The sequence below is a fragment of the Hylobates moloch genome, unplaced genomic scaffold (genome assembly GCF_009828535.3).
Source record: "Hylobates moloch isolate HMO894 unplaced genomic scaffold, HMol_V3 SCAFFOLD_3, whole genome shotgun sequence".
NCBI lineage: Eukaryota > Metazoa > Chordata > Mammalia > Primates > Hylobatidae > Hylobates > Hylobates moloch.
In genome coordinates, this window is record NW_026652278.1 from 172,722,270 (window position 1) to 172,739,601 (window position 17,332).

At 46.2% G+C, this 17,332-nt stretch overlaps 1 protein-coding gene and 1 non-coding gene across 11 annotated transcripts in view; one reads left to right on the top strand and one right to left on the bottom strand.

The window, feature by feature from the left end:
* Positions 1 to 17,332, bottom strand: part of IRF2 (interferon regulatory factor 2) — a 125,659-nt gene that overhangs the window by 67,298 nt on the left and 41,029 nt on the right. For all 10 annotated transcript variants that reach the window (XR_009212966.1, XR_009212968.1, XR_009212963.1 and 7 more), the window contains 4 exons: positions 12,337 to 12,429; positions 2,883 to 2,982; positions 1,950 to 2,126; positions 1,585 to 1,631 (listed from right to left, as the gene is read on the bottom strand). Coding sequence is in view for 1 of the 10 variants with exons in the window: in XM_032148991.2 (XP_032004882.1) it covers positions 1,585 to 1,631; positions 1,950 to 2,126; positions 2,883 to 2,982; positions 12,337 to 12,429 (417 nt within the window). In the remaining 9 variants the exon portion in view is untranslated. The remainder of the gene's footprint in view (positions 1 to 1,584; positions 1,632 to 1,949; positions 2,127 to 2,882; positions 2,983 to 12,336; positions 12,430 to 17,332) is intronic.
* On the top strand, positions 15,301 to 15,383 carry LOC116466186 (small nucleolar RNA SNORD79). The gene has a single exon (XR_004247426.1). It is a non-coding gene; the product is annotated as a small nucleolar RNA SNORD79 (small nucleolar RNA).

The following is a 17,332-nucleotide window of genomic DNA, read 5'->3' on the forward strand; positions in this document are numbered from 1 at the left end:
TATTGAGAAATTACTGTGAACTTTTTCAGGTACAGTAATGACGTCATGGTATTTTGACAGAGCACTTGTCTTTTAAATATATATACTGAACTATTATGGAAGAAATGCTATGAGGTTTGGAATTTGCTTCACACATTAAGCTGAACTATAAAAAATTGTTTTGGGGCCGAGCGCCGTGGCTCACGCCTGTATTCCCAGCACTTTGGGAGGCTGAGGTGGGTGAATCACTTAAGGTCAAGAGTTCAAGACCAGCCTGTCCAACACGGTGAAACCCCCATCTCTACTAAAAATACAAAAATTAGCTGGGCATGGTGGCACGTGTTTGTAGTCCCAGCTACTTGGGAGGCTGAGGCAGGAGAATCACTTGAACCCAGAAGGCAGAGGTTGCAATGAGCCAAGATTGTGCCATTGCACTCCAGCCTGTGCCAACAGAGCAAAACTCCATCCCAATTTAAAAAATAAATAAATGAATAAATAATTTACTTTTATAAGTCAAAAATGGTTGAAGGGCTGCAATTTCATGTTAGAAGTCAGGAAATGGGAGGGGCTGTTGATGAAGCAAAACTGGCCAGGAGCTGATTAAGGTTAAAATTCATGTGAATGATGGCCTATGGGGTAAATTTGACTTATTTGTCTCCTTCCTATGTGCATAAAATCTTTCCACAATGAAAAATTAAAACAAAATTAGGCCTTTAATACAGTACAATATTTAAATTTAGTTAAAAATAAAAACTAGTGAAAGTGAAACTGAAAGCATCACTGCAAAAACACCCTCCACCTAAATTTCTTCATCTGCAAAGGGAGGCCAGCGAGCTCGACAATGTCTCCGAGATCCTGGGTCTGTGACCGCAGTGTCTGCTCTCTGCTCAGCAACTGAAGCTTGTCCCCAGTTTTGCGGGGCATATTCGGCTCTTCTCTTACTATTTAACGAGGGCCATCTAATCTATGCACAAAGATCCTCAGACTGCAGGGGAGTTCAGACTCCACAGCCTACTGAGAAGCTGACACACACACACACACACACACATCCCACGGAAGACCCTTGTGGGGTGTGAGAGATGATTCTACGGTGGACAGAAGGCAGCCACTGAGAGCCGTGCTGATAAGAGTGCTGACGGTGACCACTGCGTCCCCCACCGAAGGGCCTGTGACGGAATGTCTGTAACATACAGTTCATACATTTATAGAGGTCTATAATATTTAATACATATTAAAGTATATTTAATAGCCTGAAAATACACTGAATAGTATGAGACTTAAGCTGTTGTGGAGCTTAGCTGGCACAAAATGACCGCTGGCAACGGCTGTGGTGGCCAGATGGAGGCCTCAGCCTGCCGAGCACAGTGAGAATGTGTGACTTCATTCATAAATTTCCCAGAGAAACGGGATGAGGTAGGGCCCTGTGTACCTACGTCTGCAAGTGGATACATGCTGAAGAGCAAACATGTAAAGCACAGAAGACACAAGCAAAGGAAGAAAGATGACACAGTCCACAGAGGCCCTGTGACTCGTCTTTACAAAGCAGAATATGCGTCATTAATAGGATCCCAACTTTGGCTTTCTCTCTGAATCACCCAAGATTACCTTGATGTGCTTAACTTTGTCTTCTTTTTCTGTCTTTGGTTTCTTTCCTGTGGCAACAAAAATGTAGTTTTGGATTAATTCATGAAGGGCCTCCAGAGAAACATTCCCCTCACATTAAATTCTTTCTGAAACTCTCAATGAACCTGTTGCTTTAATCTGTACACGGTCCAAATTCCACATGTATCTTTTACTGCCTTTGGTGAATTGAAAGTCTTGTTTCCAAGCCAGGTAGAGGCAGAATGATCCCCTACAGCATGGACAGGCTATTCTACCCGGGAAGTGACTGCAGATGTAGAAATGAAGAGATCACGAAGGCACGATGACACAAATTGAGTGATCTTATTTGACTCTGTAAATGCCTTTACCTTTCTTAGAAGGCCGCTCCGACAGGGGCAGCATTCGGTAGACCCTGAAGGCATTGTTTCCTTTCTTTATGCTTTTATCCTTGACTTCTTCAATATCAGGCAAGGAATTCATGGCGCATCTGAAATTCGCCTTCCATGTTTTGGGATCAGGTTTATCTACTCCTGGTTGATGCTTTCCTAACAAAATAGACAAAGATTAAGAACAAGAGAGAAAACATTAGATACAGAGGAAGAAATTTCTGGAAACACAGTATTGCTGGCCAGGCAATATAAGGAAACCTTTTCACTCCAGGCTATACCTCCAGTGACCAATCGTCCTGGTGTGCCTGGGGGTGAGAAGGTTCTTGGGATGTGAGAATTCTGCTTTTAAAACCTGAACAGTTCCAGGCAAACTGGGACAAGCTGGTCACCCTGGTTCTACTGAACAGCTTGAGGAAACTATAAATGCTGGAAGAATGGAGCATCAGCGTAAGAAAAATACAGAAGACTGAGAGGCTACAAAGTCAACAGGCAGAGGGAACCTGAGTGCCTCTTTTTCATCTGATGCTCCAACAAAGTCCATTCCTGTAAATAGCTCCCTACGTAAAGGTTGTAATAAATACATGTATTTCTGACTACCTTTTGGGGGGAGATAAATTTGATCAAAGTTTATAGCATCAGAACAACTGAGTTTCTATTCCCCCAGGGAACTTCTTAGAATACCACATTTATAGGAAATTGAAGGACTAAGAGTCTATAGGATGAGAGGAGCGTTACTTCTGAGGGCTGTAGTTTGTACCCCATGTGTCCTGGATGTACCTAGGGACAAGTCACAGGTTTTTCGGAGCCATCTTCATGAGGTCATGAGCCAGGATATTTTATGTGTAATGAGAACAAAACTAAGCAAGAGTGCCGAGTGCCTTCCTCTATAAACGCCGCGGGGAGTTTTAGTACCTGTATGGATTGCCCAGTTTCTAAAGAGTGGTGCATCTTTTTCCACATCCCACCCATGTCTAGCCGCATGCATCCAGGGGATCTGAAAAATCTTCTTTTCCTGAAAAAAAAAAAAAAAAAAAAAAACAGAGGTAAAGAAGAACTGCAGTCATGGGTTTTGGCCCACCATTGCAAAAGGTTGTGAAGGTCTAGCCAACAAGATTCCCCACCAAGCATCACTGAATGTGTTGACTGTTGACAAGAAAATCTACTGTAAACCAAACCCACTTCCCCCGCTGGATCCCAAATCTTGATCGCCTACCCCAAGTGACAGTCGCTCTCGTGAAGTCTTGCAGAGCAGGAATGTTTTCCAAGGTCAAAGGTGATGATTTGGGATATGCCAGTGTGTTCCATTATTTGTGCCTCTTTTCTATTTTTCAATATATTTTTTGGAGACAGAGTCTCGCTCTGTTGCCCAGGCTGCAGCGTAGTGGCGCGATATCGGCTCACTACAACCTCCATCTCCTGGGTTCAAGAGATCCTCCCACCCCAGCCTCCTGAGTAGCTAGGATTACTGGCATGTGCCACCATGCTTGGCCAAGTTTTGTATTTTTGGTAGAGACGGGGTTTTGCCATGCTGGCCAGGCTGGTCTCGAACTCCTGACCTCAAGTGATCCGCCCGCCTCAGGCTTCCAAACTGCTGGGATTACAGGTGTGAGCCACCACACCGGGCCCTGTGCCTCTTTTTTTGTAAAACCACAGAAAAATGGCCACCTACTGAAACTTCTAATGCTTACTCTTATAATTTATTCTCATTGTTTGGTAAATAGTAACTCCAGCTATCTTAGGTAAATTAAAAATTAGACAACTTTCCAAAACCCTTGATGCTACTAAAGAAAAGTCGGGTACATCTGAGGCCACTGTCACAGAAACCAAATATCTCCATTTGCTTCTGCATCCAACAGAAATAGAAAGTAATGTTCGAATCCCTGTGGGTCTACTGCCTGCAGGAAATAGCAAGAAGTGCAAACAAAGAGGTAGAGGTTATGAAATGACACATTTTCTGGAGAAAGATCCCTCAATACAATCCTTATATCAGATTATCTCTACATCTCTCTCAATGTTGAGGTTTGTAACTCAAAACCACCTCAAGCAACCCTGAAAAACACATGGTTGGAAACCCATGGCTTAGTAACAAAGCCGTACTCTTAATAAAGCTACAGATGAGGAGCCTGGCCCAAGCAGCTCTTGTGGCAGGTACTAAGGTCCCACTGGCACTGTGCATCTGACTACCCACATCCACATGGACCTCAGTTTTGTTTTCCTCCCACAGCCTACTGAGTGAGGTATATGTTACAATTTCCATTTTATAGCTGAGGAAACCGAGAAGCAGATTTTAACTATTTAGTCAAGGAACTTGCAGGATAAATGTCTAAGTTCAAAACCCAGGTCATGCGACTCTCTATGCTATTGCTTAATCACCCATTCATTGTCTCCCAGCTTTTAGATTTGGAAGAGTCCCTGTCCTATGACAGACCAGTTGAGACCTGGATTCTGTGGAGATTAAAGCCCAGGAGGTTGTACTCTTTCAAAGCTCTCAAGGCAGTTCTGCTAATTGCTAGGTATGCGGATCCCTGCACTAGACGCTGAGGAGGGAGAGGGAATGTCAGCAGGGAGTTTCCACCACTTTAGTCTCACACAGTGAAACGCAGAAAGGGTCCCAGCTGTCCCCAAAGAGACTCAGCGCCTCTCCACAGAACCAATCACAAAGCCAGAACGAAGACTATTTCGGAACATTGGAGAGTTTCCCAAAACCTGTTAAAAGGAAAATTCTTCCATCTTCTAAAAAGTCAGTTATTAAAGGAGAACTGAAAGTGAGAGACTTTTTCATAAATTCCTCGGTGTTCATTCTGTATCATCGACAGAGAGGGCTTCAGGTTAGCCAATTTCAAAAGGACAGTGATCAGAAAGGGGCTGGGTGACATTTTATGCTTTAATGTAGATGAAGATCGACAGCAAAATCACTTAATGCCGTTTATTGATGTTCACATGAAAATGAATACAAGTGAAAATTGATTTCAGTGAAAGAGCTTTTCCTGAAGTGAACGCCCAGAATCTAAAGCTTTATGCTTAAACACCGAGATTCTTAAGAATTTGCTGTTGCACTTTTCTCTAGATCAAAGGAGTTCTAGGGTGATACAATCTGAAATCTAACTTGCAAGACACAAAATTGATACAGATAAAGTAGATCTTTTTAAGCATCTGCACGCATGCATGCATACACATACACACACACACAACCAAACCGAGTCCCACAGAAACCGCAAAAGTCACGCAACTACAAAAGTGCTGACTGAACCCAGCAACATACACTATGGACCCTCTTGAAATGTGCAACAGGCCTGAGTAGACTGGAACAGTTCGGGTGTTTGTCCCCTCAAAATCTCGTGTTAAAATGTGATCGCTAGTATTGCAGGTGGGGTCTGGTGGACGGTGTTTGGGTCATGGGGCAGGATCCCTCATGAATGGCTTGGTGTCGTTCTCGTGGTAATGAGTAAGCTCTCGCTCCATTAGCTCCGGTGAGAGCTGATTATTCAAAAGAGCCTGGCGCCTGCACCCTTCTCTCTTCCTCCCTCTCTTGCCATGTAATGCCCTTTGCCTCCCATCCTGAGGCCTTATCAGAGGCAGATGCCAAGGTCATGCTTCTTGTACAGCCTAGAACCCTGACCCAAAGAAACCTCTTTTCTTTATAAATTATCCAGCCCCAGGTAGTCCTTTGTAGCAACATGAAACAGACTAACCCACAGACATGACTCCAAAAAAAGATACACAAATAACAAACGTTGGTGAGGATGTGGAGAAACTGGAATCCTCCTACACAGTTGTGGGAATGCAAAATGGTGCAGCCACTCTGGAGAAAGTTTGGCCATTCCTCAAGAAAGTGAAACACAGAATTACCTGATGATCCAGGAATTTTACGCCTGGATATATACCCAAAGAATTCTAAGCCAACATTCAAACCAAAACACAAATGTTCATAGCAGCACTACTTACAAAAGCCAAAAGATAGAAACAACCCGAGGGTCCATCAGCTGATGAATGCGTAAACAAAATGTGGTATATCCATACAATAGAATATTATTCAGCCACAAAAAGGAATAGAGTATTGACACATGCTACCACGTGGACGAACCTTGAAAACATTATGCTGGATGAAAGAAGCCAGACACAAAAGGCCAAATATTGAATGATTCCATTTACATGAAATAGCCAGAAAAGGTGAATCCATAGAGACAGAGAGCAGATTCCTGGTTGCCACAAGCTAGCCGGGAGGGAAATGGGAGTGACTGCTTAGCGGGCACAGCATTTCCTTTTGGAGGGAAAGTTCTGGAACTGGACAGTGGTGATGGCTGCATGACATCGTCAATGTCACTTTAAAATGGTAAATATTTTTTAAACTACATGTCACCTTTAACGAGTTTTTCATATTTCAGGAAAAAAAAGAAAAGACTAATAAACTTATCAGAAATATCTTTAAAATCATATCACAGATTCTTTTTTTGAAGAAGACCATATGAAAAGGTAAGAGAAGGCAAGATGCATTTTAAAACTGAGATTCTGACCAGTAAACATTCTGGTCACAAATTGTGTGTTCCATGGGACATGACGATGTTGCTATGTGTGTGTAGACCCCGTGATGTCAGTATGTGCCAGGTGTCTCATCCCTGAGTGACCAGTCCTGCACAGGTGGTGTGGTACATGCTGTGTATGGATAGATGCCCCGTGCCAGGGCCCACCATTTGTACGTGTGTGCAGAACTCTGCCCATCTGAAGGAAGGCAGGAGAGATGAGCGCTGCTTGATTTCAGAAAATCATCTGAGATTATCTTGAGCAATGTAGAACAAATGTTCCCTGGCTCCACATGGAAATTAGTTCTGTTATCTCCTCTGCCTCTTCTTCCCCCCAACATTTGCAAGATGTTCCAATTAGTGTGCTATTTTTGTTTGGACTCCTTACCCTGGTCAGAGATAGCCTGATGTTTACACAAACACAAGTCTACTTTCAAAGTGAAAAAAAGGGAAAGGTCTGATGATTCCCCTGCCTTAGTGCATAGATCCAGGAGGAAATAAGAACAGCAATAACCCCACCAGTGTCGGGGGTCACACGGAGCTACGAGAGAAACCAGGACCCCGGATGCGACTGCCTCCTTCCTTCCTCAAGAAATGGTCCAGGGAACCACAAGCAGGCACGTGGACAAACCCAAAACTAACCTGGTCTCAACAAGTCAAGGCAAGAAGGAAAAAAACAGAGGCCCACAGTCAGCAGAGACTTAGAGTCATAAACACCAAACACAGCCTGTGGACAGTCTTTGAATTCTGATTTGAACAAATCAACTGTAAAAAGATTATTTGGGAATACAGAAGGCATTCTTAATATGAATGGAGCAGCGATGATATTAAACAGTATTAGTTTTGTCCAATTAACAATGGTATATTGTGGATATATAAGAAAATGTCCTTATGTCTTACAATGTACACTGTCAGGGAGCTGCTTTAAAATACCACACACACACACACACACACACACACACACACACACACACACACACAAAGATAAGGCAAAATATTCATACATCTAGATGCAGGCGTATGAAAATTTGCTATCCTATTTTTTTTGTCATTAGGCTACTCAAACATGCCATGCACATTTGCAAATACCCATAACCAAAGGTAAATGGCCCCAGCCAAGGTCTCATTCATGAGCTGGTTATAATGCACTTTTCCAAACTTCCTCACTGTTCCTTCAGAGGAATCCAAGGGACCCATTCCATTCCCGCCCTCCTTCAAACTTATTAAAAGTAGGTGCTATGGTTTGAATATTTGCCCCCTACGAAACTTATACTGACATTTAATCCCCAATGTGGCAGTACTGAGAGGTGGGGCCTTTAAGAGGTGATTGAGTCATGAGGGCCCTGCCCTCATGAATGGATTAATCCATTCAGGGATTAATGGATTAATGAGTTGTCATGGGGGTAGGATTGTGGCTTTTTAAGAGGAAGAGAGACCTGTGCTAGCACGTGAGCATGCTCGTCCCCCATACCAGGTGATACCCTGCACTGCCTCAGGACTCTGCCGAGGGTCCCCACCAGCAAGAAGGCCCTCACCAGATGCAGCCCCTCAACCTTGGACTTCTCAGCCTCCATAACTGTAAGAAATAAATTCCTTTTCTTTATAAATTATCCAGAGTCAGGTATTCTGTTATAAGCAACAGGGAACAGACTAAGACAATAGCGGATGGAAACAAATTTAAGGCATTAATTAACCAACTCTTTCTCTCTTACTAAGAATGGAGTAGGTTGAATGGACTTTCTGAGAGCCATGTGACAACCGTCAAGCCAGTGTCCATAAATCTGATTATCTTAACAGAACAAAAACACCACCAATGTTGCTCCCCTTCAAGTCCACAACATTCATCTGTGTATTCCCAGAACAATTTTGACAGAGGGCCTCCCACTTACCAGGCACTAGGCCTGGCCCTGAGCATGCAGACACGATGAAGACAGCCAAGGCACCGGTGCATGGGGCTCCCAGCCTGGAGCACTTCACGATAAACATGAACACATCCTGAATGCCAACTGAAGCAGAAGTGAGTCCCACAGCCCTGTGGACAGTGTATTCTAAGAGTTACAACAGTCTTCAGTGGCAAAAGAGATCTTGGAATGACCTCAAACCACTCAAAATATAAACAAGGATTCCCAGGCAGAATGCTTGTGAATGGGAGAGAAGAACATTAGGCTCTCAGTTAAGTATTTATATGGACAGATGAATGCCGACAAGCCTAAGTTAGTGGAAACCTATACAAAGATGCCCTGTGGGAGTGTAGGTATGCAGAGAAGAGATCCTGACCCCAGCTGAGGCCTGCAGTGACAGTGATGGCAGTACCCGTGTGCACGAGCAGTGCCACGTGCCCACTCTGGCTAGGCCTCAGCAGGATGCAGCTTGACAGGGCCTCGGGGCCACAGTGCAGGCCTTGGCTTCTGTGCCAGGGAGTGCTGAGAGGTGGCACGGGCCGGCAGCCACGGGCACGCTCTTCTTCATCAGCCTGGCTCATGTCCAGCTGTAGCGGAGGAGCCCAGTGAGATGACACAGAGGTCTCCTTTCCTTCCATGCCTCGGGAAGAGAACTCTCGAGCCAAGAGCCAGATGAGTGACGCTCAGCAGGTAAGGACTGCCTGAAAGAGGCCAAGTGTTCATTTGCACAAAGAGAAATCCATTTGCCTTCTGGTCCTGTATCAGAAAAACATGCACAAAATAGATGGAAGAAAAGGCATCCCAACCGAGAGTCCCAGTGAGGAGCTGACCCTTAGAGGGTGCATCAATCTCCTAAGACTGTCGTGAAAAATTACACAAACTGGGTGGCTTACAGCAACAAAAACGTATTCCATCACAGTCCTGAAGGCCAGAAGTCCAAAATCAAGGTGTCTGCAGGGCTCACTCTGTTTTTTGTTTGTTTGTTTGTTTTTGAGATGGAGTCTTGCTCTGTCGCCCAGGCTGGCGTGCAGTGGCACAATCTCAGCTCACTGCAAACTCCGCCACTGCAACCTCGACCTCCCAGGTTCAAGCGATTCTCATGCCTCAGCCTCCCAAGTAGCTGGGATTACAGGCACCTACCACCATACCCAGCTAATTTTTGTGTTTTTAGTAGAGATGGAGTTTCACCATGTTGGTCAGGCTGGTCTCAAACTCCTGACCTCAGGTGATCTGCCCAACTCAGCCTCCCAAAGTGCTGGGATTACAGGTGTGAGCCACTGCGCCCAGCCAGGGCTCACTCCTTTCCAAGGCTCTGGAAAGGATCCTTCCTCGCCTCTTCTTGGAGTCCCTCGGCTGTGGCTGCCTATTTCCAGTCTCTGCCTCAGTCCTCACACGCCCCTCTCCTCTGTGTGTGCCTTCTCCTCTTCTGTCTCTTATAGACACTCCTCATTGGCGTTAGGGCCCACCCAGAAAATCCAGGATGATCTCATCTCAAGGTCCTTCCCTATATCTGCAAAAACCCTTTTTCCAAATGAGGTGACATCGACAGGTTCTGGGGGTTAGGATGTGGACATATCTTCTGGGGGAGCCACAGTTCCATCTACTACAGCACCAAGAAGGGACTAACGGTTAGTCTAAACCAATCACAGTGGTCAACATACCAGGCACCTGCTCAACAGGAGAGGTGTGAGACACTGTCTGTTCTCCACTGCATCCTGCCAACCAGAACTAGTGGAGGTATTTTTAAAAAAGGAAAAGCAAAAACAGACAACTTACTTCTCTTGAGAACACAGGAGCATTTGCTTTCCTCTCCCGCTCCACATCAAACAGTAACGCTACCTTGTTCCTCAAAACAGAATCCTACTTAACCTCTCTGTGCCTCGGTTTCCTTGTCTGTAAAATGGAAAATATTAACTGTACCTACCCCATGATGACGGACGTGAGTTAATGCACGTACCTTGCTTAGAAGTGTGCCTGGCGCACAGTAAGCGCTGAGTACACGTCAGCTTTCATTCAGTGTCATCTGCTACCCTGACTCTCCAGTTCCCCTTTACTCTGGTCCCCCCTTCCTTATACCTCCACAGCACCCCTGCTAACTGAGCTGACCAAGGAGCAACTCCATTTCTTGTTTCTTTGGAAGAAGCTGATTACATACGTAAATCTCAAACACTACAGATAGAGCAACCCTAGAAAAATACATTGTTTGCGGTAAGACCTTAAGATATGGGACAGGTCACAGGAAATACGCATATGGTTTCTTCATTTCTATTTACTTAGTTCTCCACCTTGTTTCAGAAAGGCTCAAACAGAGATATTCCACACAGTAACCTTAAATTCACAATCAGGCTGGGCACTGCGGCTCATGCCTGTAATCCCAGCACTGTGGAAGGCCAAGGTGGGCAGATCACTTGAGTCCTGGAGTTCCAGACCAGTCTGGGCAACATAGTAAAACCCTATCTCTACAAAAAATATAAAAATTATCCAGGAGCGCAGCTGTGGCCCCAGCTACTTGGGAGACAAATGTGGGAGGATCGCTTCAGCCCAGAGGCAGAGGGTACAGTGAGCTGAGATTGTGCCACTGCACTCCAGCCTGGGCAACAGAGGGAGACCTTGTCTAAAGAAAAAAAAAAAAAAATCAAAATAAGTGGATAAGAGGAAAAGAATAAAAAGAAATAAGATTTGAAAGATATCTGAAAAGACCCAGTAAGGCCAGGAATGATATTAGTTAAAAAAAATTATACTGCAATATCCTGTTCCCTTGTTGGAAGCAGGCTACAATCTGCAATCTGGCTCAAAGCTCTTGTACCTGATACAAAGATAAAGCCTGGCCAGCTAAATTATTCATTGTGTCCTTAAGATTAAAAAGAAAAGGGGAGGGAGTGGAGAAGAGGAAAAAGGCATTTACTCAGAACTGTTCCTGGTAGAAGAGGAACTTCTGTCCTGGGCCTCCTTAAAGAAGGCATGATGGATATTTAGTTGCTTTTCTAGATTATATAGTTCTAGAAGTTTTTCATTTTTACCTACATTATCTCTTTCTGATTCACCCCTAATAGGCAGGATCAATCAAATTAAGAGTTTTTAGGTTAACAAAGTAAGGGAGTGTTTGTGCATGGAAGGGGCAGGCTGTAAATGATTGGCTGCTTTCTTAGGAAAGGTGGACGCACAGATAGGGCTTCAGTACACAGGTAAAAAGAAGGCTTCTTTTTCTTTTTTTTAAAGACAAAAACAAGCTTTCTTTAAACAGAGAACATCGAAAAGGAAATGCTCCATTCCTAATATAAAACCCTGGAGTTCCCATGTCTTCTAGTCCTAAAAGGCCAGGAGAAGCAAAAAAAGGAATTTGGAGAAGGAAGAGGGTAAGAATCCTCAGAGAACAACACGGCAAGGAGCTTTCCATAGGCAGTCAGCCAAAACACCACAGGTGAGCAGACCCTGGAGACTCCAGGCTGACGCTACAGCCGGACAGGATACAAATCCTTTTGTGACCAAGGTCAGTGGCTCATGCCTGTAATCCCCACACTTTGGGAGGCTGAGGTGGGGGGATCACTTCAGCCCAGGAGTTCAAGACCAGCCTGGGCAACATGGCGAGTCCCCAGCTCTACAAAAAGATACAAAAATTGGCCAGGCGTGGTGGCATTTACCTGTAGTTCCAGCTACTCTGGAGGCTAAGGTGGGAGGATCACTTGAACCCAAGAGGTCAAGGCTGCAGTGAGTCATGATTGCACCACTGCACTCCAGCGTGGGCAATATAGTGAAACCCTGTCTCTAAAAGAAAAAAAGCCTTTGAGATGATAACTTGATGTTTTATGATCATTTTGGGTTGGCTGGTTTTTGCCATGAATGAGCCTAAGATTTTGAATACAAACCATTTTACTTTTGGCAGTCCGCATGGGCGTGTTTCAGCCAGCACCTCTCTCACACATACACCCACCCTGATCCACTCACCTTGTTAAGCCACTTGAGCCCCGGGATCGTGTTGGAGTTTATCTGCTCCTCCAGCCACGGGCGCATGCGCATCCTTTCCACCGGCATGGTGCCCTTGCGGGAGAGAAACACAGCGTCAGGCGTTGGTGCCACCCAGTGTGGTGTCTGCACTGCAGAGTTCTACACCCCGCCTGACCCTTTCCTTCTCTCCTTTCCTGGGGCTGGGGACCAGGGGGCTGGGGGGTTGGTGTATTCAGGGGCTGTGCCCTAGAGCCAGCTGTGCAAGCCCAGCCCTCGCACCGGCCGGGGGGCTGTCTGGGGACACAGGACGATCTAGGCCTGCCCTCCACTGGGAGGGTCCTATGGACATTGGAGACCAGGACCCACACGCCTCCACAGGAATTTGCCTAGAGGGAGGCTTTATCCCCAATACACTGGCTGTGTTTTGAGGCTTCGGTTGCTCAGAGACCCCAATGCCTTTGGGGATTATCCTTCCAAGAGCCAAGGGGTGGGCAGAGCAAAGCAGTTGTGGGAAAAAATTATGATAGCCAAGCCATTCCTTTTGAGAATCTGGGTTATACAAACGCTTTCAACCCCCAGTATTAACATTTAAAGCTCGAAAGGAATCAGTTAATTTGGCTTTCCTAAAGTTTTCCACCAACTACCCGTCCCTCCCGAGCCCCCGGCACCCTGCACAGGTATCTCCTTTGCTTTTGCTTTTACCCGAATGCAACCTCTCACCCAAGTGTCTTCCTTCGATGCCAGCCTCCCCGCTGACCTGACATCACCCCCTTTTCCTTTAACTTACTTTCGCTTTGAAAATCATTTTCATAGTCTGACCACCCTTCCTCCTCCAGTCCACACAATGCCTCCCCGCTGCTTCCAGATTCCTTTCTACGATAGACTTCTCCTGGTCCATCGGAATAGATCCAGAGGGGAATCACTAACAAAGTACCTTCCACACTGTCCCCCACTCATCTTCACCCTATCTATGCCTGCATTTACATCTAATCTGGGCTCCAAAAGCAAAGACGGTTCAGGTGCAAGCCTCCATCCTATAGGACCTCACAGACAGTGCGACACTGTAATCCTCTTCTCAAACCTGATTGGTCCCTTCCTTCTTTTGTTCATTTCCTCCAAAATTGAGCTCTGAAAATTCTATTCATTGGCATTTGGGCTGATGTCTCAATAACTCTCCTTTCCAGCTTGCCATGGACTTCCTCTCTCCTCTACTCCCTGCGCCCAGAATATGCCAGAGTTACAAGCATCCTTCCATGACCCCCACGGCCCCCAGGCCTCACCCTGGGCCTGTAGGAGCCCCTAGCCTCTTCCTTGTACGCCCCCCACAGTCCGGCCCACGGACTGCTGCAGGCACCTCCTGCTCCGTGCTCATCCCATGCCCTCTGCTCTTCATTCCCTGGCCTTGCAGGTCCTTACCTGCCTTCTAAGACCCAGCCTCCTCCTCCACAAGGGCTTCCCAGACCACTCCCGCCTAAAGCAGTCCCTCTGCCTCCAGCTCCTATGATACTCACTGATCTTACACTGCTCCTTTGAAAAATCAAACATTGCTTTAGGGCAGTGGTTTTAAGTAAAGTCCTTCATCTTATCCCTTGCCTTACCTATACACCTCTCAGCTGTGTCCAGTCCACTCTCTTTTCCTAACCAAATTTAAGTTCTACCATAGGAAGAGCATCGCCTTTTTTTTCTGGAGGCAGGGTCTCACTCTGTCACCCAGACAGGAGTGCAGTGGCGTGATCACGGCTCACTGCAGCCTCAATCTCCTGGGCTCAAGCGATTTTCCCACATCAGCCTCCCAGTAGCTGGAACCACAGGTGTGAGCCACCACACCCAGCTAATATTTTAAAATTTTTGTAGAGCTGGGGTCTCCCTATGCTGCCCAGGCTGGTCTCAAATTCCTGGGCCCAAGCAGTCCTCCCATCTTGGCCTCCCAAAGTGCTGAGATTACAGACGTGAGCTCCCATGCTCTGCCCTCTTCTAGGTCTTTTGCTAGTCCCACAAAGCCCAAATGTTGCCTTCCACACAGGAAACACTCACTACCAGGCCCAGGCCAGCTCTGAAGATGGCTCTGATGGCCTAGGTGGGGCGTCGTCAGAGGTTGGCCACCTCCACTCATATGGCGGCTCCAGCCACCATTCTTTGAGACACAAACAGGAACCTTAGAGATATTTCACAAGAACATGGAATGGCCGCAAGGAGTTGCAGATACTGCTGCTCTTGGTCTCATTCATTCATTTGTCCCATTCATTCATGTGTTCACCCACCCATTCAAAGGTCATGTATTGAGAATGATGCTCCAGGAACAGGGAAAGATGCCATTCCTTGCCATCTAGGAACTCCCAGTTGAACAGGACACTGGAAAGAAGGGAGGTACCATGCCCCATGAAGAGTCCTGGGTACAGGATGATAGAGAGTTTCAGAAAAGACTAGGGAGTGCTGGGGAAAGCTGTGCACAGAGGACTGCACTAGTGACCCCTCAAAGGCTCACCCTGCAAGAGCTCTGCCCGCCAGGGTGGTGACCACCAGCCCAGCCTGATCTTCCCTCTGGAAAAGACCTCAAGACACAGATTGGAGACCACTAAATCCAGAGCGGTCAAGAAAGTAGAGGGAAGAGCGAGGGAAGAGTAGTTACAGGATAGGGGTGGGTCTAGAGGTCATGAGTAGAGAGCAACAGACGCCAGTTCTCCTGACAGCCTGACATGCAGCAGCGCTGTGCGTGGTCCCCGGTGCTGCAGCTGAGCCTGAGCCGAGCAATATGGAAACACGAGAGGCGTGTGGAAGTGGCCCTGCTTCCAGCTAGTAGTACTCAGAATAATATCACATTTCCTCCATTATCTTTCTCACAAATAACCCAGTTGGGGGAAAAAAAAAACAAAAAAACAATGGTCACATCTCAAATAGTTCAAAAAGCCACATGGTATGGTTCCTATCAGGTGCCCCCCTCCAACCCACGGTGGTTCCCGTTCTTATGTTAGTGATGGCTTTTAAAGTTCACACAGACGGGAATCTCTCTGAAAGACAATGAAGATCAGTTTTAAACTGAAACCGTAGTTGAAAAAGTCAATTGTCAGGTAAAGCAAAGCACCAAGACAAAAAACCCAACTTTCTGTCTTTAAAACTAAAGCCTGTGTGTGAAGACACATTCGATCCAAACTGTGCACAGATTCTGTATCTGTGAATTTGCCTACTCACTAAAACATATCCGCAACCCCCAGATCAATACTCAGATGCGTTCGTGGTCACTTGCGGACGTGTGCTGAATTCAAGTCATCTGATGCACGTGTTCCCAGCTGAGGCTGGACAAGGCCACACTCTGCCTTCCCGCTCTTGCTCTCCTATGGCATTTTTCACAGGCTACGGAGTGTGACATTTTTCACATCGTTGTGCTCTTTGTTGGTGACTTTGCTGTTTAAAATGGCCCCCAGGCATTGTGCTGAAGTGCCTTCCTGGGTTTCTAAGAACCAGAAGGCTATGATGTGCCTTACAGGGAAAATACGTATATTAGATAAGCTTTGTTCAGGCATGTATTATAGTGCTGTGAGTTCAATGGTAATCAATCAACAATAAATAGTACAGAGGGTGTCTTCAAACAGAAACACATAAGACAAGGTTATACAATGATCAGCTGACAAAATATTGTGACCAGTAGCTCGCAGGAACCCGATGTCCTTATAAGAAGAGGGACGTGTGGACACAGACACACAGAAGAATGCCGCGTGAAGACACAGAAACAGAGGGAGGACGGGCACGTGAAGCCAAAGGCAGAGACTGCAGTGAGGCTGCTGCAGCCGACCATGCCTGGAGCCACCAGAAGCTGGAAGAGGCAAGGAAGGATTCTCCCCTAGAGCCTTGAGGCAGAGCAGGGCCCTACTGATGCCTTGATCTGAGACTTCTGGCCTCCAGAATTGTGATGAAATACATTCTGTTGTGTGAAAGCCGTCTGTTATGGCAGCCCTGAGCAACTAACAGAGAAGGGAGAGCTGCAAAGGCCCTGAGGCAACGTGGCCCCTGTGGACGGCAGTCAGTGACAGGGAGGGCCCAGAGACCCGGCTCACCCAGAACACCATGCCTAGGATTTTGGTCATGACCATGACCTAAGACTGAAGAGGAAACCGAAGGATTTTAGCAAAAGAATGATAGGGTCAGTTTCGCCAATGTAAAGGGAAGAGCTGACTGTGAAATCCAGACCAGCGCTTCGCCAACTTGAACACGCACAGGAATCCCAAGTCAGTGGATTAAAGGCGACCGCTGTGGTCTGCATCTCTGACAAGCCCCTAGGTCCTTGGGTCACACTCTGAGAAGCAAAGCTCTAGAGGCCCCTCATTTTTCATGCTCAGCGGCCTGGCTCTCCCATGCTCCTGCCGTGTGGTCATTTTGGCCATTCTGACAGACTTCTCCGCTGGTCGGCGTGCCGGGCTTGTCATCCACTGGCTGGGTCCATTCCTCACTTACGCAATGTGCCTGTCTAGTAAGGATGCAGCTTAGCCAAACCTCAAACTTACTAGAAAAGTTCATGATCTTAAATCAGGACTGTTATTAATTATAAGTAACTTTTAGAAAAAGCAAAAAATTGAACAAGTATTTTGTCAGAGTAAAAAATAAACTTAAAAAGGGCTACACTTACTTCAGGTTTTGTTTGTTTGGGTTGGTTGGTTGATTTGTTTGTAGCTGGGACATCTCCAATGAGACTCAATGAAAAGCTAACCCAGTCACATGAAGGCCCTTCTCCTTTGGGACTTGATTTTTCTCCCCGGACCCACCTCCCACGCCCTGGGCAGGTAGTGCATTACCAGTGCACTTGCCACATAACACGGTACAAAGTTTGCCATTTGACGTAGGTTTCTCATGACTAGCCGAGGGTGAGCATACATCTTTACTTCTGTGAAAAACAGCAAAGGCAGAATCTACCTCAAGCCTAGCACCAGAAACGGATCATTTAGTTGGACACTAAAAATAGATTAATTATGCTTCCAGAGATTAAAAGACCGAGATGACAGGC